The 23,730-nt window shown below is 34.3% G+C and overlaps 1 protein-coding gene across 6 annotated transcripts in view; it reads right to left on the minus strand.

Annotated features, from left to right (window-relative positions):
* Window positions 1-23,730, minus strand: part of NKAIN2 (sodium/potassium transporting ATPase interacting 2) — a gene marked incomplete at its 3' end in the record, with an annotated part of 1,065,485 nt that overhangs the window by 551,313 nt on the left and 490,442 nt on the right. For all 6 annotated transcript variants that reach the window (XM_079148273.1, XM_079148271.1, XM_079148272.1 and 3 more), the window contains one exon: window positions 12,541-12,678. In XM_079148273.1, coding sequence (XP_079004399.1) covers window positions 12,541-12,678 — 138 coding nt within the window. The remainder of the gene's footprint in view (window positions 1-12,540; window positions 12,679-23,730) is intronic.

Consider the following 23,730-nt stretch of genomic DNA (forward strand, 5'->3'; position numbering starts at 1 on the left):
ATGTTTCACAGATTTAAATTGATTTAAAATACTGAATGAGTTATCTGGCAATATAAAATTAAATCGAGATTCATGATATTTTAATAAATAAAAAGCAGATACCAAAATAGCACGCATAATATGAACCCAGTTTTTAAAAATAAAATATGTATGTGCACTGAAAAAATATGGATACTTTCAAAATGATAATAGGAATAACTCTGATAACTAGGGATTTTATACCTTTATTAAATTCCTCTCTGAATCCAATCTTTCCCAGCTTAGGTACTAGGATTTTCATTCTATTTGTCAATATTATTCAAGCTTAAAGGTGAAATAATAGTTTAACACAGAGACCCTACTCTATGTAATATCTATATAAAGGTAAATATACATCCATATTTCATATGGTTCCATCACTATCTGATGATGATTGAGGATGATGATGAGTGACTAATTTATTGCCATGTGTTGTCTGTCTTGCCTCCAAGCTGGGGCTATGTTTGGTGTTTTTTTGTTTTTTGGGGTTTTTTTTTTTGAGTTTTTTTAGATCTATTATTATTTATTTAATTTTATTTTTATTGACTGCATTTTGATTCATTGTACACAAATGGGGTACAACTTTTAATTTCTATGGTTGAGCACAATGTAGATTCATACCATTCATGTAATCATACATGTACATAGGATGATGATATCTGTTTCATTCCACCATTTTTCATTCCCCCACCCCTTCTCCCTCTCATTTCCCTGTACATAATCTAAAGTTCTTCCATTCTTCTCTCACACCCCCCACCCCACAACCCCATTATATATCATCATCCACTTATCAGGGAAAACATTTGGCCTTTGGCTTATTTCCCTTAGCATGATATTCTCCAATTCCATTTTATCCAAAAAAAAACTGTAAAGTTTTTCCTTTGCTTTTGAAAAACCTGGACAAGTCGCAAATTAGATCTTAAAACTGTAGTAGTCCTTCCTCATCTGTGGTGTTGCCTTCATTGGTTTCAGTTAACCTGCGATCAATAGCAGTCCAAGAATATTAAATGGAAAATTCCAGAAATAAACAATTCATGAATTTTAAATTGCATACTATTCTGAGTAACATGAAATCTCATGCCATCCCTTTCCAGCTTTCCTGGGATACGAATCATCCCTTTGCTTAGCTATACATGCTACAGGTTTGTTAGTAACTGAGAGCTATCTGGGTTATCACATCAAATGGTATTAGTGCTTCTGTTCAACTCACCCTGATTTTACTTCTAGAATGGCCCCTAAAGAGCAAAAATAGTAATGCTGGGAAAATGGATAGCCCCCCCCCCCAAAAAAAAAGCTGTAAAATCCTTCTCTAAAGAAAAGGTAATTATTCTTGACTCAATAAAGAAAGGGAAAAAAAGTATGCTAAGAGTGTTAGAAGTTTGGAACTATCTGCAGATTTAGACATCCATGTGTATCCTTGCCTGTATACTTCATGGAAAAGAAAAGACTATCGTACTGGCAAAAAATTAGTAAATGCATTTACACCTTAAGGTAAATCAGTCCAATGCACAAGCTATTACTTAAGGTAAATCTACTTAATGAGGTAGATTTTTCTTTTGTATCTGCTTGAATCAACACTTCCAACAAAATCTCCATAATCAATAAATGGATTTCATAGTTCTGTTTCTTACAAAATCACTCCATGTGTCATGACATACTTCTAAGATGCATTTTAGGAGTAAAAATCACCCTAGAAGCATTAACTTTACACAATACAATATGATAGTTTATTCAGGATTGATTATAGAGAGTCTAGCAGAATATATGAGCACTTCTCTTTTCAGCACTTCTCCATGAATATTATCTTTCTTAACTGCACTTTTGGTAAGTATTTTAGTAGCTATAATTTTAAGGCACTATTGAAAAGTGCTAAGAATTCAGATGGTCTATACTACTGGTTAACTGGAGGTCCATGGGTTTTAATGGGCAAGAGGTGGCAGTTGAAATGATATCAGGAAATAAGGTGTTTGACCAAACTTGTGCCTAACCCCAAACGAACCAAACAAAACATGCACTGTGCGTGCACACACACACACACACACACACACACACACACACACAACTCGCACATGGATAGGGCAATGAAGTACAATGGAAGGATCATGTTTCTGTTTTAGAATAAATATTGAATTTGCTCTCGCCCACTAAGACCAATCTATATTCTAAACAAAGAAGATTTGCTGCAATAGACTTAAAAACAATTGGATTATTTTAGGTGAAAGTACCCAGACTCCTTTAGCCATAAATTGTCATCATGGCATGAATCTGCTGTGATTAAATGATCTGGTGAAGAATGTACATCAAAGAAATGATAGTAGAAAACTGTTCAGGGTAACTAGATATAAACTAGTAAAATTATCTGGAGGGTTCTCCATCAAATAACTCTCATTATAGAAGAATATATTATTATTACTTTTAATAATAATGTCTTAACATACCAGGTGTCTCTTAAAGATACACAGTAATGACATTCTTAGTTTATGTGACAAAATCATGTCATACATATATTAAATAATGTTTGCTGGGTTTTAATCTAAAAGTTATCAAGTGATTGGGAAACAACAATAAATGGCATGGGACCTCCCTATTTGGTCTCACCTGTATAACTAGTAAGATATTAACAAGTACAAAATTGAACTCTTGTACATTTCTCTCCTTTTGTCTTAACAGTTGCCATGGTGAGATGGTTCCACCATTGTCTAGTCTCTTCTTCAAAGTATCCATAAAACTGCCTTTTCATGTCTTCTTTCTTTCATGTTTCCAGCAACACAGGATCAATCCTTATGTAAGACCATTCAATTATCTAAAAAGTGGTCCACATAAACAATTTACACTGGTCAATTATATTTTTTCCCATAATGGTCCCTGTCTATATATTCATTGTTCTCTTCCAATTAGCTCCTGTGGACCAACCATGACAATCTAATATTAACAAAGATACAACTATATTTTTTAAAACACCTCAGTCCTCATTGCTTTTGTTGGCTTTGTACCTGGAATTATCCCTCTTCCTATGTTCCCAGTGATTGCTATTCATACTCTAAGTCTCAGCCCATGTGTTCCATCATCTATGAAACACCTCTCGATTCTTCTCAGGCCCAGGCTGACTTGCCCCACCTGTTCTGGTCAATTGTGATATCCTGTACATCCTTATACCATGGTCTTTATGAAAAGTGTTTCCTTTACTTGGTTACATATTTGTTTCCCCCTCTGTTAAAATGTAATATCTGGAGACTATGTTATAATAGTATACCCTGTGCATAACATATATATTATAACATCAGCATACCCACACTATAGGGTATAGAAGTGGCTTTTTAAAGCAATTAGATAAACACACCTTTCTATAACAATGTAATCTTCTCAGCTCTCATTCTTTAATAAAGGAAATGAATCCCAAGTAAAACATGTTTAATGCAATTTAATAGTTCCTGTTACATTTAAGTTTCAAGAAAACAAACAGCCTGCAACATGTACAGTCCCAAAACTATTATCTGTAAAACATTAGCAGCAGAGAGATCTCAGGCAATTGCTAGAAGAGGATAATTAGACAGGTATATACTAATTAATATACAGAATGGAACAACTGTCGGTCCAGACTGTGTGGGGACACAGAGGAAACTGAACCTCTAGGCAGAATTCTGTACCATGGAACTTGAGGTAAGGAACAGGTGACCAAAGGTGAATGTTAAAAGTGACTGGAGAACAGGCTAACCTTCTACCACTTTTACACCAGTTATATATTCATCTCTCTTAAGAAAACCAGGAGTTCTAGTAAATAAGTAAAAAATAATAATATAATAATTGTTAAATAAAATTATCTCAGAAAAACAAAGGCTAATATTTCAAAACACAGAGAACTATCATTTAACACATGCAGTTCTGAAGCTGAAGGAATCTGTTATGATTTGGATCTTAAATGTTCTCCTAAACTCATGTGCTGAAGGTGGGGTCCCCCTTGAAGCAGTATTCAGAGATGGTGCCTTGGGGGATTATGGGATTATGAGGGCTCTTTCTCACACTGGATTAATTCATTTGTGAATTGATTCATAGCTTCCTGGGCTTTTGGAGGCAGTGGAAACTTTTAAGGACATGGGGCCAACAGAGGGAATAGATCTTTGCAGATAATGCCCCTGAAGTGCATATTTTGACTCCAACTCCTTCTCTCTCACTCTCTCTTTCTGCTTTCTGGCTGCCATGGGGTGAACAGCTTTTTCTACTGTGTTCTCCCCACCATGGAGCCTGGCTTCACCTCAGGCCTAAAGTGATGTGGACTGTGACCACGGATGGAAATCTCTGAAACTCTGAGCCAGATTAAACCTTTTCTCCTGTGAGCTGATTTTCTCAGGTATTTTTTGACAGATAGACAAATACGACTATCTATATGTTTTCAAATCAAAAGGGCTATATAATTTTAAAATAGGTCCACAGTTAGATACCTTATTTTGAAAGGTCCATATAACAAGGATAAAATGAATATTTTAAGGAATTAATTTAAAGTTATTTACAAAGGATATATAAGCCTTTCCATCAGTAACACGGCTTTCTAGAATGAAATTAAACAATTATTTTCATGTTCTAAGGAAAACTGCTTTTAATCCATGAATTTTCATCTAGCTAAATTAATACACAAATAGAATGGTATCATTTTCTGATATAGGAACTCAGAAAGTTTACCACTCAAAATACTCTTTCAAGAAGTTATTTGAAGAACATCAGAAAGAAAATACATGGACTCTAAGAAAGCATGAATCTAATTCAGGATAGCAAAGCAGAAAAGATGGATGTATAATAGGTTAGAGAGCAACCAATTTAGATAGGAGCAAGAGGACAGAGTGCTAGGAGAGAAATCTCTAGGGAAGACGAATATACTATTAAAACAAAAGGCTACAGATAAAATCAGAGGCAAATATAAAGGAAATGGTCTAAATTCAAACAGGAGAGCAATGGATTTTAAAAATAAAAACAATGAATATCAAGCAATAGGCACAATGGATAAAAATTGGAAGCATATTTAGGATACACTTTAAAATAAAGGCTCTTTTTTCCTCTTACAAGAAAAAAAAAAAGAAGAAGAAGAAGCAATCAGAAATTCTGGGGTAAAAAAAGCCCTATAAAAGCAAAGTGTTATCACAAAATAAATTGAACTAAAGAGATTTTGAACAGGTTTTTTAGTATCTGTTTCTCTCTCTCTCTCACACACACACACAAATTCCAAAGTAACCGCAGAAGAAGTATAAAGAGATTAGAAACAGTTGAAGTGGGGTATGAAAAGAGACTTTTATTATAAACCCAATTTTACTTTTATAATTTAAAATATGCCTACATGCATTATTTCATTCTGTTTTAGAAAAGAAACTAATACCTTTACATATATATAGACATATATATAATATATATCTCACAACTTGTCTGTTTTCAAAAGTCATTTCTAAAAATTATTAGATGATTTACAAACATGAATTTGTATTGTCACAAGGTAGTTATTTATAGATTACCACATTATATAAATCTTTAGTCACAGCCTCACACTAAAATGAGAGCACAAAGTATCTTCTTGTAGAATAAATGACTCATATTTCCTCAAGGGTACACATTCTTTTGAGAATAAATTGCATTCACAATGTAGCATTATTACATTTATTTTAGGACTACAGGCTAAATCCATTAAACTTGTAATGATGGTATTTTTCCCCTTCTAGGCTTATGGGAAAATGCTTATTTTCACAACTACTCTAAGTCATTAGAAGTAGTGTTAATTTACTACTATATCAAGTCTCTTCATCTCTAATCTACATTGTTCTGTCCTGAACACAGAAAGCGTGCATTTTTAATGCTTTAGTTGCAGTAAGTTTTCTGTTGTATATTTTTTCTCCTAAGAAAACTGATGAAAGTAGCAAAACATACTTAAACATAGATTAATGACTTCCTAAAAATGACTTGGAGGAGTGAAAATAGTTTTAGGGAGGTGACACTATTAGAGTTAGAAAAGCACGTGACCTGAAAACGAGGCATAAGAAGTGCTTCCCATTTAAAGTGGTTAGTTGGATTCTTCATGTAGATGAGAGTTCCATGAACAATTAAAAATAAAATCATGTCTCATTATCTACAAATACGAAATTCCAGAAATCTAAGGAATTTTTCCCTCCCTTCTCCATACTAATTATGTGTAAAACATTGCTTTTACAGACTCACTAAGGTGTCTGTAAATTTTCCAAATTGCCATATGAAACTGTTTTTAGAAAATGGATTTTGGCTTTGTCTTTTGGTATACAGTCACCATGTGGTCCCATGTCTGGCTCAAGATAGCAGGGGGCTCCTTTTCTTTAGTATGTTGGCTCTAGAAGAACAACGTGAAGGAAGTCAAATAGGTGACACCAAGTCTGAAACTGACCTTGCCTTACTCAGGTTAAGGAGGATATTCGTAAAACTATAAATCAACACTCAATGGTAAACACATGCCACACATTAAAAAGAAATCTAGTAGTTAAAACAAATTTAAGTGGCACAAATTGAATAACAGATGTTTAGTGTTCCGCAATAATGGGAAATTACTATTTAAAGCTTTAATAAGTTGACTAATGGAGTATTCAATTCTTTTGTATTTTTGAAGGAGCAAGTAGAGATCTTATGATGTAGTCATAGTTGATTATTCTCATAAAACAAAGAATGAAGATTCATGAATATTGGTCTCTCTTTCTAACCATAGCAGCCCTGCTTTTATCAAATCAACTTTAACCACATTATTTAAACTCATGATTTTTTTTAGTAACACAAGTGGAAACTAACCCCAATGTTCCCAGTTTATCTCATACTAGATCAGTTATCATAGTCTAAATTGATGTCAGGGAAAGAGTCTTCATTAGCTAAGATAATATAAAAAACACACTCACATACACACACGCACATATGTATTTCTTAGGTCTTTTGTATTACTATATGTTCAAATTTTTTGATTACATAAAATTCTCCCATTGATTACTTGAAACTCTTACAAATAAGATATTTGGGATGAGGGATTCCAAATTAAGGGTATTTAGTAATGTATACAGTAATGTAAAATTATAATACACATATCAAATACTAAATTAAGTTATTTGATATCATAACTTTTTGATGAATTATCAAAATGCTGAATGCTATAAGTGAAGGAAAAATACTACTCTAATTCTCTATTATTGGAGGCCTTGTGATATTGATCTCCACAAGAAAAATATATGTTACTTGGGTTTTCTATTCTTAAGTCTTGATATCATTTCCAATTAAATACAGAGACAAAATTATATATTTGCTTTTAGAATGGCAGACCACAACTTGAAATCTAAAACCTCTCTAAACTGCAAATTCCATGCTGAATTTTAAAGTTAACAACAACTAAAGTTATTTGTTTGTTTTAGTTTTTAGCTAAACTGAGGCTCTCTGAATTGTACCCCAAGAATCATTCAGTTTGACAGTTACAAGCCTATTTGGCAGTTAGGAAGACTTGGACCAGCAGCCTACCTACCTGTTTCTTAGTATGAGTTTGGACAAATTTGTACAAGGGTACCTTGAGGTTTACAGAATTTGTAGAGGAAGATATACAAGAGAATTGATAATGGAATTGAAAAAGAAAAAACACGATTCCCATAAATGTTAATGTGATTTTACTATACTATATTCTTCATTTTTATGAAATTTGAATAATGGACCTTTAGTTATTTTTTAATTCATTTCCAGTTTTGGGAATAAGATTATCTAGAAGGAAAGAGGGAAGGAATCTTTTGAGTGCTACAGCAACATTCCTTTTGGCATTATTACCAATGAGTTGTTGTCCCTTCAGTAGAGAAACCTACATATTCCTCAGGTTATTTTGACAACTTAAAATAGTACAACTCATTAACATCTTTTGTCATTTATAATAAACACTGGATATAACAAATCACATTCTGCTTACTAGTATCTTTAGCTCAATAAAGATGCATTAGAAATTTACATTACAACACAAAATAATGCTTTCAACAAAGTCAGTTAATACACGTGTATATATACATAATATATATATGTGTGTGTGTATGAACAGATATATGTGATTGTTTGGGTGTGTGTGTGGTGTGTGTGTGTGTGTGTGTGTGAATTACTCTACCCAAGTTAATCTCTCCTTGACTTTGGGACTTGATATTGTCAAGAGTTAGTGACTACAGACTTTTCTGTGGACCCAAGATTCAGATTTCCATTCTAGAACTGAAATCACCTATTTAATTTCCCTCAAACTATTTTACTTCTCAATGTAACAGAGGCCCTCAAAGGATACTGAATTCTCGTAACAATGAGCTGCTTTTAAATTCTTTGCTTCTATCAAAAGAAAAATTAGTGTAGGAAACAGGACATTACCAATACTGTTTATTTGTTACCACTGTACTCGGTATTTCAGAGAATATCCACATGTTTTTTGGTGGGGTGGGGGGCCAGTTTACAAAACAGAATAAAAAGTTCCACCAGTAGTTTGAACACAAATAGAAAATTTGAAAGAGTTACATTGTTTTTTGGACATCTATCTATTGTTTTAGTAAAACAAAAGATACTGAAGGCTGCATTTTACAAAATGGTATTTGATTTCTATCATCTTCAAAAGTAATAGAAAATAGCCATGCACGGTGGCGCGTGCCTGTAATCCCAGAAGTTCAGGAGGCTGAGGCAGGAGGATCTCGAGTTCGAAGTCAGCCTCAGCAACAGCGAGGTGCTAAGCAATTCAGAGAGACCTGGTCTCTAAATAAAATGTACAAAAGGGCTGGGGATGTGGCTCAGTGGTTGAGTACAACTGAGTACAATCTCTAGTAACCACCCCCCGCCACCAAAAAAAAAAAAAAAAATAGTAACAGAAAATATAATGAAGGGAAAGGAATTTAATTTTAATAAGATGAAAATAAATATCAAAAAAATCTTATAATACTTAAAGGGATACTATCATTTTATGTTATGTATGTAATATATACAATGTTACATATTATATGTAGTTATATACCTATGCACATAAATCATTAAGAAATACAGTGAGAGTACAGGGGAAGAAAGAAGTATATCCAAATAATCTCTGCAAAAATAAATTAAAATAGCAAAAAATATATGAAAAAGTCCAATGTTCTAAAGATAAGAAATTCAACTCAAAACAAGGGAAGTAGTCTTTTCTTTATCAAATATGAGAACAGATAATATTCTGGGTTATCAAGAATGCAGTGTATTCATGGGAGAATATTTCAGTACAATAATTTTGAATAGGTGATTGTCAGTTATATAATAAGAACATAAATTGTTCATATTATTTTTATACCTACATACTTCTCCTATAGAAAAACTCACTAATGAAGAAGACAGCATTTTTATGATTATAGAAAATTACTTATACAAGAAAAAATTGAAATAATGTAATGTACATCATTAAAGTACAAGGTTAAAAAAATTGGAATAGTCATATTCATTTCAAAATTGTGTTATATGATGTTAAGCTAAAATGATGATTCATATCAGAATATTTACCATTATCAGATTGTTTCATTTGTGTGTACTTGAAGGAAATATGCAAAATGTTAATAATAACTTTCAGTCATGAATTCTTCTGAAAAAATATAAAATGTCAAATATAGAAATAATAAAAACCTATATTTCAGAGGACAGTGAAATATATTCATTGGTACTAAGTCTCCAATGCACAGAAAGCCTGCAGAAATTTCTTGACTGCAGCAATACATTATGTTCAGTAACCACATGCCCCTATCACAGATTTTTCTTCTACAACCAGATCCTTCATCGGGTAGAATATCTATCATTTATGATTCCATTTAATATTCTTTTAACTGTAAGTCCTTTTGTCATCTCTAGACAAACTGAATTTTTAACTCCATTTTATGACAAATTTATTATTTTCCCAAATTCACTTTTGGCCTTCAATCATGACAATTACATAGAAATAGATAACTAGAATAGAAATCATTGAAGAAACTGAGTGCTATCATAATACAAACCCAACAGACAAAATATTAGTTTTGAGAAAAGCTTTCAGGTAGAGGCCAAATGTTAGTGGAGATAGAAAGAATAGTAAGGAGATGATTTTCAAGGGCTGGAGAGTAGAAGACTCATGTTAATTAGAACAATTGTCTTGGCTATAGCCTAAAATAATTGGGAAGACAGATACTATACCTATGAACTTATTGATGTGGTTAAGAGAATTTCTAAGCAAACAATTGACACTGTTACTTGTCAACTTTTAGTCAATTATAATTGTAAGAGAGAGATAAGGTATAGAAAGAATGGATTTTCAAGAAAAATTTAGAGGTTGTGTTTCTAACATGCTTAATTGGAATATAGAAGCTTTGCATTTACAGCATCTCCAGCTGGCAAAAAGTAAGACACTGTCTCAAAGAAAAAAAAAAAAAATTAAGCTTGGAGTGCTGTCCATAAGAAAAGATCAAATCATGGGTGTAGCCTGAAGATACATTCTTACTATAGAACCCCAGTAGAATTTCAAATTGTGTCTAATAAACACAGCTAGAACAAAGTTTATCTTTTATCTAAAGCAAAGAGAGTATACTTTGAAACATAAAAATCCTACAATTTTTAAAGAGTTGTATATTCTAGTAATAAAAGGACAGAAAAATTCAATCCATATCTGAAAGACTTTGATCTGTTTTAAATTTCCTTCTAGCCTATTGCTATGTTATATATTTTAGTATTATTTTCAAATAGTAATAAGAAAAATATTATACCTAACATTTATCAAATGCCTTTTAAGAATATTGCATAAAACACTCCACTTATTCCTCAAAACTAACCTCTGAATTTTTAAACTGTTAAAACATTTTGACCCACATCTAGAATTTTATCCCAAACACTTCATCAGAAATGAATATGGTGATACTAAGAACGACATTATTTATAAGAATAACTTCATGAAGGAGTCACAAAGTCTGATAAAAGAGGAAAGGTAGCTTAAAGAATTTTTCGTCAATGGCTACTAATATATCAACTAATTAAAGCACTATGAGCTGTTATAATTATTATTTTAATTTCAAAGATCAGAAAATTGTAGACCGATGAAATAAAACTGTTAAAAGCCACAAGATTTCAACCATTGTATTATGACTTCAAATGATCCACCCCTACCACAGTGCTGTCCTTCCTAACTTGGATCAAACTGCAATTCATAAAAGAAAATGGGCCAGGTGTGGTGGCACACACATTTAATCCCAGGAGCTTGAGAGGTTAAGGCAGCTGGATCTCGAGTTCAAAGCCAGACTCAGCAACTTAGTGAGGCCCTAAGCAACTCAGCAAGACACTGTCTCTAAATAAAATTTTAAAAAGGACTGGGGATGTGACTCAGTGGTTAAGTGCTGGGGACAATCCCCATTACCAGAAAAAGAAAAAAGAAATGGACAATACTATCACAGTTTATACACTGAAAGACTTTACCAGGCAATAGGACTTATCCACTTTCTACAAGATTTAGATTACAACCTAGCCTCCCAGGTGACGTGCCCTGGTCTCTAGGCATGCACCTATGAGCAGGATTATGAACATCTCATTCCTCTTTAGCTGTACAGTGCACCCCTTGGTTCTACTGTTTGTCTCAGTACCAGTGAGCTTCATCTGCATTCTGTATGACAGTGAAAAAAGCTTATAGGAGGGCAAGTTTTTATGAGAAACAGGCTTCATGAAACCTGAGAAAGCCTGCTGGTTTGTGTTGAATAAGGCAGAACTTTAGATGTACTAATATATATGCTTTTACCACAGACTTGCTGTATAATTTAAAATAAATACCCATAGAATTTTCCTTTGTCGAAAACAGAAGAAATTTAAAATGATGAAACTTACAAAAAAGAAATCCTACATTAATGAAGAGCAATAGCTGAGATCTGAATCACATACAAAAAAATTAGAAAACAACAAAGTTATAGTTCCCATGGCAACTGCAAACCAGTTGAATTTCACTTTTATGTTAAGTAAGTTTAACTTGAGTGGGAATGTAAAATACTTCTGCTGAGCCAAAAAGAGAACTATGGAGAACACAGAGACAATGGACCAGAATATTCTGGCTTTCAAGTATTTCAAATATTAACTGTAATGTGTATTAATGTTTTCACATCAATAGTGTAATTTAGTTTGTGTTAATTTTAAACTATCTTAATTTAATATATAGAATGGGATTATTTTAAGTAAGAAAAAAATGACCATTCAAATCTGTAAATTCAGAGGGCATGACTTTATAATTCAGAAATAAAGGGTCACCGTTCTGATTGCAAATATAGGAGAATCTTAGTTGGAAGAACAATTTATGAAAATGCAATCTGCTTACATTCACTACTGAGTGCTTCAAACTACCATTTTCAATGACTGTTGATGCAATCTGAGACTATGTGAAGAAACACACAATGCTTAAGACAGGGTATCCATATTATTAAAAGAAGGTATGCACATAATTTTTAGGACATTTGTAGTTTTCACATCTTTCTCTGTTTCAATATGTTGTAAGAAGGCAGGAAGAGTACTTACTCCTGTTATGTAGCGAGGTCTATATTGAATAGTTCCAAATAAACCAAGGATGACGATAATAATATGTACAAAATTTGCCAGGATAGGTGCCCACTGATATCCAAGAAAGTCAAATATTTGTCTCTCCAGCACACAAACCTAGAATAGCAAAGCAGGACAGACAGATCAGCATATGGACAAACATCACAGGGGTGAGAGAAAACAGGATCCACTGTTGCTATAATTAACAATTATAATTCTGTTATGCTATCTGTCATTTGTCTTTAACAGTTAGAATGACATTTGCAGGTATACTTCAAAGGAAGACTGTGTCAGTGTTGATCCACAGACAGCCACAATCCTTTCAGGGATGATTCTGTGGCGGCATCAAGCAGTATTCACAAGATGTCATCTGTGCAGTCACAGGATAAATTACATTGTCAGGTGCACTGTCAAACACTTGAAGTCATCAACCAGCAAGTTAGGGAAGTCCACGCGAAGGGCATGCTGTTAGAATCTGCTCAAATGTCACTGTGTAAGTTGGGAACAGAACAAGGGTATTTGATATAGAGAAAAAGGAACTCTCTAACGAGACACCTGCGTTCTGTATGTAGACCTGCTAGTAGGCAGATACAGTGGCCTGTATGAGTCATTTCCCTTCTCTTGGTATCTTATTCATCATTTGCAAAGTGTAGAACTTCAAGTAGGAGTGCTGGGTCCTTCTAGCCCCAGTAGTGTTGGATTATAAATCAAACGTGACTTTTTTGACATACCCCGTTGCCTAGGGCAAGAGGAAATTATAACGATGGAAAACAAAATACAAAAGTGCTATTTTTCACTGTTATAAAAATCAGACTCTTGCTCCAAATTATGTTACTTTTATCTATGCTCCCAATTTATAATTAAAACCTATGTAAAAAAAAATTCAGTCAGTGAGAAGAGGAAAACGACACCTTTCATGTAACCAAACAAAAACAGCAAACTGAGATAGGTCAGCCATCCAGAAATATCATTCATATATTGGAAAGTGAATCTGGATAGTCGACAGGTTTCTCATCAGATCTCACAAAGCAGCCTGTGGGCTTTTTTCTTCTTGCCTACCCTCAGGTAGAATGATAATAAGCTTTCCATTCAGAGAAAACCATTGTAAAAGGTCTTGATGTTCCAGACCAAGATTCAGCAAAAATTTTCAGCCAAGTTCTAAGAAAAATGATGCTTTTAAAATCCCTAAATTTCTAACATCACTATGCTTTAATGATATTTTTGTCCGAAGGAAATATTAACTTTCCAAACAGTCTGTGTGCTTTTAAATTAAATACCTGTAGCTCAGTTTGAAGACTTCCTGAATGATCATTATTCCCACTGCTGTTCTTTAGTTGTAGCACATTTCCTCACCAGGCATTGAAGAGAAAATAAATTCATGACCACTGTTTGCATAACATCTGTTTCCTAAGGCACACTGCGTACCATGTAATGGCTGTGACAGTCACAGTCCAACCTGGTCAAATCTTTTTTCACTGCATCATGGCAAGTGATTTAAAAAAGAAGAAATTTATCCATTCTACCAAGCATGTGCCAAATTCATGATTGTCTGCAGCTTCCCCATAATGGAATGCAATATTCTTACTGGTTAGTAGCCATGACTGTCAAAGAACTTAAAAATAACCCTCTTAAACCTTGAACTGTCTTAAAGGAAGCTGAAAAGCCCCCTTAACTAGTTCATATAGTCAACACTTGGCTTAAATGAGACTTATTTGTGGCATTAGGCAGTATGGCACGTGTCTTAATGGAATTTATAAATGGGATCTAAAACTAAGTTGTTGTTCTGAGAGCACTTTTGCTAACCATTTATATAAAAACTCATTAAAACATACAACCTTCTTTTCCTTATTCTATAATAAACAGTAAATAGCAACATAAAACAACAGCAAGAAAAATCTAAACCTTATAAATTCAGAGCATCATAACTGTGGGGACACAGCAGGGAAAAAGTACAGGGGATGAAGCACATCAGTCAAACAGTGGGAAATTTCTCAATAAATGCACCAATTATGGAAGAAATAGCAGTACCATCCTTAATTATAAAAAATACATAGATGATAATGTACTTTGCTAAGTTTGCAAGGCTAAAATAAAATTCTATCAATGTTTATCAGGTTCTTTTTATGAAAGAACTAATGGTTTCTACTTATGAGATTATGCAGACATTGAAACGCTAATGTATAATTCTTCACATATAACTTTTCTGCTTTTCTTCTCTTTTTATATTGATCCTATTGTCTATCATAAGTAGCTTCATCACAGGTTCTGCCGTTTAAAGCTAGGACTGAAGAATGGAAGATATTCTGAAAACTTCAGTGAGTCTAAAGAAAACAATTTACAGGAGTAATTCAGTCTTTCCTAAAATTTTCTTCCAATGGGAAGAAATTAACTATGTGGGAGGCTTTTGGGTTTTAAAAATCCTACTCTGTGCTGGGCATTTATATGCTCTTCCTCAGCCACGTAAAAACTCAGGGAGGTAAACATGATTGCCCTGTTTTGCAGATTAAGGACTCCACAATGTACTGTGGTTAAATGATTAGCTCAAGGATGAAAAATTGGTAAGCGGTAGAAGACTTCTATGTCTGCCCTTTATGATATTTCCCTCCTTTTTCTACTTCACATCTGATCCAAAACAAGATTTCATAGGTTATGTTGGACACTATGCTTGTGACAAATATATGCTATTTTATTACATTACTTATTTATTTTGGAATAGGGTAGACATCTTTGATCATGTTAGTTCAATATCTCATTATTTCATCTTTGATCAAGGCCAAGTTCATGTTTTTGTTTATTTTATTGCATTTCATTTGTCCTTCAACTAATGTCCTCAGTGTTACTCTGGTTTTGCCTGTGGGACTCTCTAACATATTTTCCTGATATGCTTCAAGATACCTGATATATAAATGTAGGTATATGGTCTTGAAAAAGTAAACTGCTGGTGTTTATGTCTCTGTTATTTTTATGTAAAAAGTCTTATACTATAAATCTTTATCACTATTATTTATGTCATTATCTATAAATTTTTTCTTTGTGCCTTCCACAGAGTAACCCATTATAACAGTGTAATTTATTACTTTCAATTCTTTGCTACCACAAAGAATTCTGTACCCTTCTATTACTACTCTTACAAAGATTTTATTCTTAACATAAGTAGGGTCTAATCTTTATCAATCACTATTTCTACACCTATTGACATAATCACATCATTCTTTCCTTTTATGATCATGAAGTGACTAATTATATTGACAGTTTTGATCAATTTCCTTTTGTCACTATTCTCTTATACCTGGTAAAAATCTGTACTTGGAACAGTAATACTGTTAGCACATTTTTATTTGTGCTAAATCTTACTTATAAAATTGAAGCAAAACAAAATTTTCTTTGGGTTTTTTGAATCTATTAACTGACCTATAATTCAATTTGTATCTCTCTCTGTCTTTAACACTATTGCATTAGTTGTACTGGATTTGAACTACGAATATGGCAATAATTTTATTTAAATACTTTAATAAACTCTGAAGAGGTCAACAATTCTCATTCTTTTTCCCCAAAAGCAATTTGTACTAACATGTAGTTTTCAGTAGAATATTTTATAACATGTCAGGATATAGATGTATAATTATAAACATGCAGAAAAGCATTGATATCACTTTTATTTACATAAATTAGATGGCAATGTAAATCTAACTTTCACCTTGTATTTCTCATTTAATGATGTGTCATTAGGATTTTCCACATTACTATATCCTGATTCATAGATATACATCTTTACATGCTTATTAAAGCATTCAATTTTAGTTTAAGCATTAAATATTAAATTCGTTTCTAAGTTTTGGCTATTAATAGCCATGAGTGGCCTTAAATAACCTTACAGGAATATCTACAGGCTAAATTTCCCAAAGTGAAAATGCTGGAACAATTCTGTCTTCAAAAACCTAATGTTACCGGGTGTTATTAAGTATATATATATATATATACATATATCCAATGCATCTGTAAAAATAATATAATTAAAACCACAACAAAAAAAATCTACTTATATGCAAGTTAACTGTGCAAATCACCTTCTACTCCCACATTAACACTATTGAAACAGACATGTGCTTCTGAATGCCTCTTTCTTCCTTTAGTTTAGTGGTTTGGTTTCATTTTAGTATTGACTCAGATGCATGCTTTTGTAACGAACACACTGAGAACACCTAATTCCACCAAGATCTACCTAAAAAGACCTATGAAGCATAGGAATTTTAAGTCTGATACAAGTATAAAAATAAATGTAACAAAGTAATTTGACCTCTTTTAATATTGTTGGGATTAAAAATCTCAAGAGTGAGAAAGAAAGTGAGAAGACAGACCAAAGGAAAAGTAGAGAAGAAAGGGAAAGAAGAGAAAAAACAAGAGAGAATGGCAGAAAGAAGGCATACCATTTGATCAACATTCTGGGATAAAATGAACATTTTAAGGATGACTAAAGTTCTTGCATATCATTCAAAGGGTCCAATAAAAATGTCAAAAAAGATGGAATTTTATGTCTGGAATGAATCCACAGGATCACACTGAATAACGCAATCAATACCCAATTGAGACAACAAAGGCCCTGAGAAGAGATCTGATGTTTGAGGTTATAGAGTATGGAGGTCTTGAATGAAAATCAAGAAAAATAGAGAATCAATGCAAATAAGTATGAGTTATTTAAATAAATATGTTAAATTAGCTATCAATATAATATAATTCTTAAATAAAAATAATTAGATTTTAGTTCTTTAACACCATCATACAATGAAGGAAATCTCTACAAGACAGTCATAATTTCATTACTTAGAATGCTAATTTGGCCTCAGATAGAGACATCTTATTAATTCAGATTAATAAATTGACCAAAACATGTTTTTACTTTAGAAAATGCTCTTTCGTGAGTTATTTCAAATAGCATGGTGTGACTGATAAAACACCAGAGAACTGATTCTGAGCTTGGATCTCTCACACTGATTTTATAGTTTTGAGGAAATGATTTACCCTTTTCAGTCTTCAGTAACTCATCTAAAATTGGTGGTTTGGGTCTGAGGACTCATACATTCCCTGCCTACTTATTTCCTATAAATTAAACTAGTATGTGAGTAAGCTTCAGGTTCTTTCAGATCTAATACATTTCTCCTTTCCTGAACAAAAATTAAATTCCAGTGCTAAAACATAACACAAAGGATACCTTTTCTCTGTTTCTATCATTACCAGATCAACAAGTATGTGATACTTACGTCCTTTTGTTGAGAGTCCCAAATCAAAGGGTTGGGATAATGAGTTCAACTTTGCAGTTGGGGCTCAGAAACCATTAACATACAGTGAAAGTCTTAAAAGCAGCATCAAATGCAAAGTACCTTTTGACCTCTGGCCCACTTGTTTCTCATCCCACATTTTTCCCCACTCTGCAGCAAGAAAAGAGAATTCCTCTTTTCCAAGATGGGTCAGAGAAACTAGGACCCCTTTTCCGCAAAGTTAATTATAAAACCTAAAGCTATTTTTCTCACCATTCTGTGTAAGAATTGGCTATAAAAAATTAAGACCCTCATTCCAGAAGGGTCTTGCCTAATATACAGAAGGAAGAAGTTAAACATCTGAGGAGCCAAAAAAGAATCTGAAGTTACAGGGCTTACTGGGTTTCCCCACTTGTTCTACTATTATTAGATTATACCACTTGTTCAATAATATTTCTGCACAGCTACCCATGCTTCACTTAAACTAAATATAGACAGTTCACCCTGGGTCACTAGGTCTTCTATCTGAACGCTCCCTTGTCACATTTACCCTTTATCAAATTACCATGCTAGCTTTTCTCTTGTTAATCTGTCTTTTGTTATGGGGGTATACCCTTTTTTCTAGCCCCTACAATCCCATCTTTAAGTCCTTTTTGATTTTACTAGAAAACTCAAATGTAACCATTTCCATGTTAGAAGATTTGGGTTCTTAATTCATTTTTTTCCACCCATTTCAACTAAAAATGGCTTTAAATGTATGGAAATGAAATGGGTACCAGGTCATTCTAGCACACAGCTATCACACACACACACACACACACACACACACACACACACACACACACACAAAATGGAATGAATACACTTGTAGATATTTTACTGATGGAGGCAAGAAAGTGCTAAGATTGAATAATTGTATCTGTACTCCTTTCTACAGCAAAATAACACTTCATCTTTTATTCCAGAATTTACTGTTGTGTGTGTGTGTGTGTGTGTGTGTGTGTGTGTGTATGTTTTGGGGGGTGACCTGTAAGGCAATACTATTCAGGAAATATTTTTGCTTTGGATTTTTTATATGTTTTTATTAAATTTTAAATTTAATTGCATTTAGATTTCATGTAAACCTGACCTTAGCAGATTAAAAAAAAATAATACTGCTACTTAAGCATGGCAAAGTTAACTCATGGTTATGGGGTTTGGTGAATACTCTACCAAGAATATGGTAGTGTTTAGTGAATGCTATGATGAACTACTTGCTTTTGGTTTTCATTTAGAGTTAAACATAAATTTTTCTACCATGCATCACATTTTATATGTAGAAATGATTAATTCCAGCAATTATTATCTGTAGAAAGAATATATTTTATCTATATTTAGTTCCAACACAATTTGTTAAAGACTAGTACATTTTCGAGAAATGCTCATTTTTGAATAGATGGTTATCTGATTCATTCATTTATAGAAGTACAACAAAACTAGAATATTTTAATAAGTAATTCCAAGATATAGTAATTTACATTGCTTTAAGAGGATATTTTCCTATGGATTATGGTAATAAAGAACAAGAAATTCAATTGTAATTGTCAGCCTTTATGTATATTAAAAGCTTTCCACTTCCATCAGTGACAACCACAGGATACAGTTGGCTATTGATTGTAAGCTATTTGTACAGGATGGATTAATGGCTTCTGCTCCCGTAAATATAAATATTTCAACCTGAGCTCATCAAGCCTTCAAATTGTTAAACAACCATAAGCAGCACCAATCCCATTCAACTACCTACTGCACTTCCCAAGAGGTTTCTTGAGATAGTGCCTGGTGGAATAGTAAACCGATAAACTATAGTTTATATGAGCATATTAATTACTTTTCATATCCTGACACAACCATTCTGTTTAGGACATTACATTTTCACTATCTTTATTTAGCCAGAACATTTTACAGCTACTTTTTTTTAGAGAATTGTTAAAATATCTGTTGGCTGTCTTAAAATAAGGCATGTGCCAAATGAACTCATTTGCCTTTTCTCCTATCTCATATATAATGTACTAAGAGGGAACTGATCTCATTCATATTAGCTATGATATATACTAAATTTATGTCAGGCAAACAATTTTCTTTATAGAGGCCCTTCATATTAGAGCCTGAGAAATGCTCATGTTGAAATAGATGATTATCTGATGCATTCAGTTTTTAGATATACAGAAGACTTCTAAAGGGGGGCATCTCTTTCCACATTGTAATAACAGAATTCACTTGGTATATCATAAGCCTCAGCATGAGTCTGTGTAAACTCCTGGCCCTTGTTAGGCATTGAATAAATGGGGGTTGTTATGGATTCAAATTTCAATTTAAATGTATTTCCTCAGTGAAAGATTAAAAATAATTTCTGATTGTGTTGTGCTTTAACATTGTTTAACTTACTTCTTTAGAAAGATAAGTTTTCTTCCTCACAAGCAGAATTGTTTTAGAGTCTTCTGAGTAGTGGCTGTTAAGATCAACTTGTTTCTGATCCACAAACTCCAGCAGCAACAAGCAGGGCAAGCTTGCCAGAATGTTATGTGTTCTATACTTAAAATAGTTTTTTCATCATGCTGCTTGAAGGAGGGAAAATTAAATATGTGTCATAGTTGGGTATTAGAGTGCTCTGGTGTCTATTTCATTTGTACATTTAAACTTTCAGCATATAAATTTCAAAGGCAGCTTGCTATATTGATCAAGTAAATGTGCTGACTCACGTAAGATTTGATTTTCTACAATCATCAGTTGTTTGGATTGAAATACCACTTGTGAACATTTAAATTCCTGAAACATCTAGTTCATGCATGAGGAGGGTAAGACCCATGCTTTGGTTTTAGATGGTAAAATATTTGCATTCATTTTTACAATACTTTTCTCATATATATCAAATATACATCTTCACATAGGATCTGTACATAACATTCTATACCTTTCTATCCACAGCAATCAAGGCCCATTAAAATTTTTACCTATTCATGTAGTCTTCCTTGGGGCCTATATAAAGTCAAAGTTGGAAGCCACTCCAAGCAAATATTTCTCCAAAGTTCCTCCTCCCTAAATTTCTTACCCATCAGTTCTTTTCAGTTATAAGGAACAATTTACCATATTAGAAGACCAAAATGAATATTGAACCCCCAAACATGACAATTTTGTTCAAAATACTTTTCTTGACAATTCCTTCTAGATTTTGATAATGAATACCAAATGAATGAATCTGGAGTTAGTTGTAGGGTGGTGGGATTGGGGGCGTGGGGGTAGAAATATCTACTGGTAACCTGAAGAGCGAGTGCAATTGGGAGAGAAATTAAATGTAAAACTTAAATTAGATGTTAAATTTGCTAAATTAAATATAAAGTTGTACAAAGACAAAATGGATGGAAAGAAGTAATTAAAAAATTAAGAAGAAGGGAGGGAGGGACAAAGGAAATAAAATAGAACTTCTTGTACAGAACATAGGGTCACAATGGCAGGGGCAGGAGGCTGCCTAAAATAGCAATGTGTACTTTTAAAATTAAAACCAGGGAGACAAGAAGTACATGCCTAACAGTAAGAAAATGTCTAAGGATTAGGAAAGCTATGAACATAGGATAGCAAAGGAGCGTCAACACACTCCCTCTGCCCACTACTGTGGCTTAAAGTATAACCTCAATTGTACCCCAGATTTTATCTCCAGCACTCTGATCACTGGTCTTATATTCTTAATATGTGAATAGCTCTACATGTGTGTCTTAAGTGAAAGAATTTATTTGTTTTCCTGTTTTAGTTCCCTTCTGACGAAGGCAAACATATATTTATTTGAGGCACTATGGTTTACCACCAAACTCTGAATCATCAGTAGCATATCCACTTTTCAAATGCTCTAAATCCAGGAATTCACCAAGTCCTTCCAAAGAACATTCTAAATATTGCTTCAATATGTCTTCTCTGTGTTCTCAACAGTACTACCTATAATATAAAGCTTCTCCCCCACCCTTTATGCTGCAGCCATTTCTCTACCTCCCATCTTACAACCTACCTTGTCTGAAAACATCCTACCTAGCTATTGGTTCATCAGTCAGCCTGCAAGTCTCCTTCTCAGTTATTGGTCCCTTGTTAGCCCGTGGAATTCCAATATTGAGGAGAAGCTCCTGCGCCATTCTCTCTCTTTTCTTTCTTTCCCAGTCCCGAGCAGATGCTCTAGTCGTCCACCTAATAAAATCTCTGGTGTGAGTTCCCTGTGTGGGCAGCATGTGGCTTTCGGGTGCTGTTGCTGGACTGCGACTCAGACCGGGCACCCCAGAGTGCCTGCTCCCTTGATTTAAGGTGTGAGCTGCCTTGGGACCCAAGCTGAGCCACATTTTTCTTACATTGGTGCCATGACTCGGATGGGCTCTTCTACCGCCTCTCTTAGGCAAATGGAACCCCACGGACGCCCCAGTTCCCTCGGACACGGTCTCACCTTTCATTTGCCCAGATGCTCTGTTCTGCATCAATCACCAGCCTTCAGATTGGTGAGTCCCATAGGTGGACTTAAACCTCTCTGCCAAACCTGAGAAGCAACTGTTGAGTGTCCAGGGCCCTCGAGGCATCTGAGGGGTGCGGGGTACCCCCAGCCAGAACTTTTCTAGTCATGGCTGGCCCCCTTAGTAGGTCTTATCTGACGTGTGGGCTCCTGGTCTTTTATGGTGGTGATTCCCTCTTGGGGTTGAGGCTCTCTTCGAGCTATTGTCCAGGATGTGTGCTCTTGAAAATCCTGACTATCAGGTCCTCGAGCCCTCCTGGGCTTTTCCCTGGCACACACTGATGTTTGGGTGACGACCCCTTCACTGTGCTGTTTTCTCATTTTCAGCCAATTAGTCTAACCTTGGGACACCAGGCATAGACTGGCTGTTTATCCGTCACCACCATGGGATTTGGGTCCTCCAATTCCAGCAGATTCACCCCTGGATGTCTATTAGACAACTTTAGAACCCTTTGCCTGACTCCCGGCTTAAAGCCAATCAAACTTGTTCATTTGTGTAATGATATTGGTCACAGTACCCTTTAGATAATCAATCCAAATGGTGGCCAGTAAATGACTTCTTGGACCTCTCGATATTTTACGGGATTTATACAACTTCTGGGTGAGCGATCAGGCAAGTGGAAAAGATCCTTATTTCTTTCTTGTGCACTAAAATTGATCTTTTATTCTTGCAAGCCTGACCACCTCCTTTGGCAAAAGAAACCCTCACTTCCCACTGCTTCTTCTCTCCCTCTTAATCCCTCCTCCTCCTCTGACTTCAACTCAGCTAACAAACCATCCTGATACCGTTTGCTGCAACAGAGGCCCCTCTGGTCCCTGCTCCTCCATCTCCTTTTCCCCGTTCTTTTTCTGCTTCTGTTCCCCTGCCCAGCCCACCCAGTCCTCCTGCCATGAGGTCCCATGTACATATTCTAGTCCCCCTATGGGAGGTGGCTGATGTGGAGGGAGTAACCAGCCCAACAGTCAGTGGCATGCCTCAGTAAGGAGTATGATATAGCAGCCTCATTCCTCAAAAGTAGGGAGATAATGTTTCACAATTTTCTCCATCTAAACCTGAGTTATTACTAACCAGGAAAAAGGGTTAAAATGCTCCTCTAGGCATCAAGTTTCTGCTAGAACCCATTATCTCAGATCCTTGCAGATTTCAGTCAAGGCTTACATTGAAATGTAAATAGAGGAAGCCAGAAGGCACAGTGGGAGACAAGTCTCAAACCCAAGAGGAAGGAAAAAAAAAAAAAAGAAAAAAAGCAAAAATGTTTTACCTAAATTCCAGCAAAAGAAATTATATGATGTCTTACCAAAACAATTAACAGCCATATCATTTTTCTAGGACTCTTTTTTTTCCCTAAATTCTATATTTTTTTGAAATCATGACTTTTTTTGATCAGTTTC

This window comes from Sciurus vulgaris (genome assembly GCF_902686455.1).
Source record: "Sciurus vulgaris genome assembly, chromosome: 7".
Classification (NCBI taxonomy): domain Eukaryota; kingdom Metazoa; phylum Chordata; class Mammalia; order Rodentia; family Sciuridae; genus Sciurus; species Sciurus vulgaris.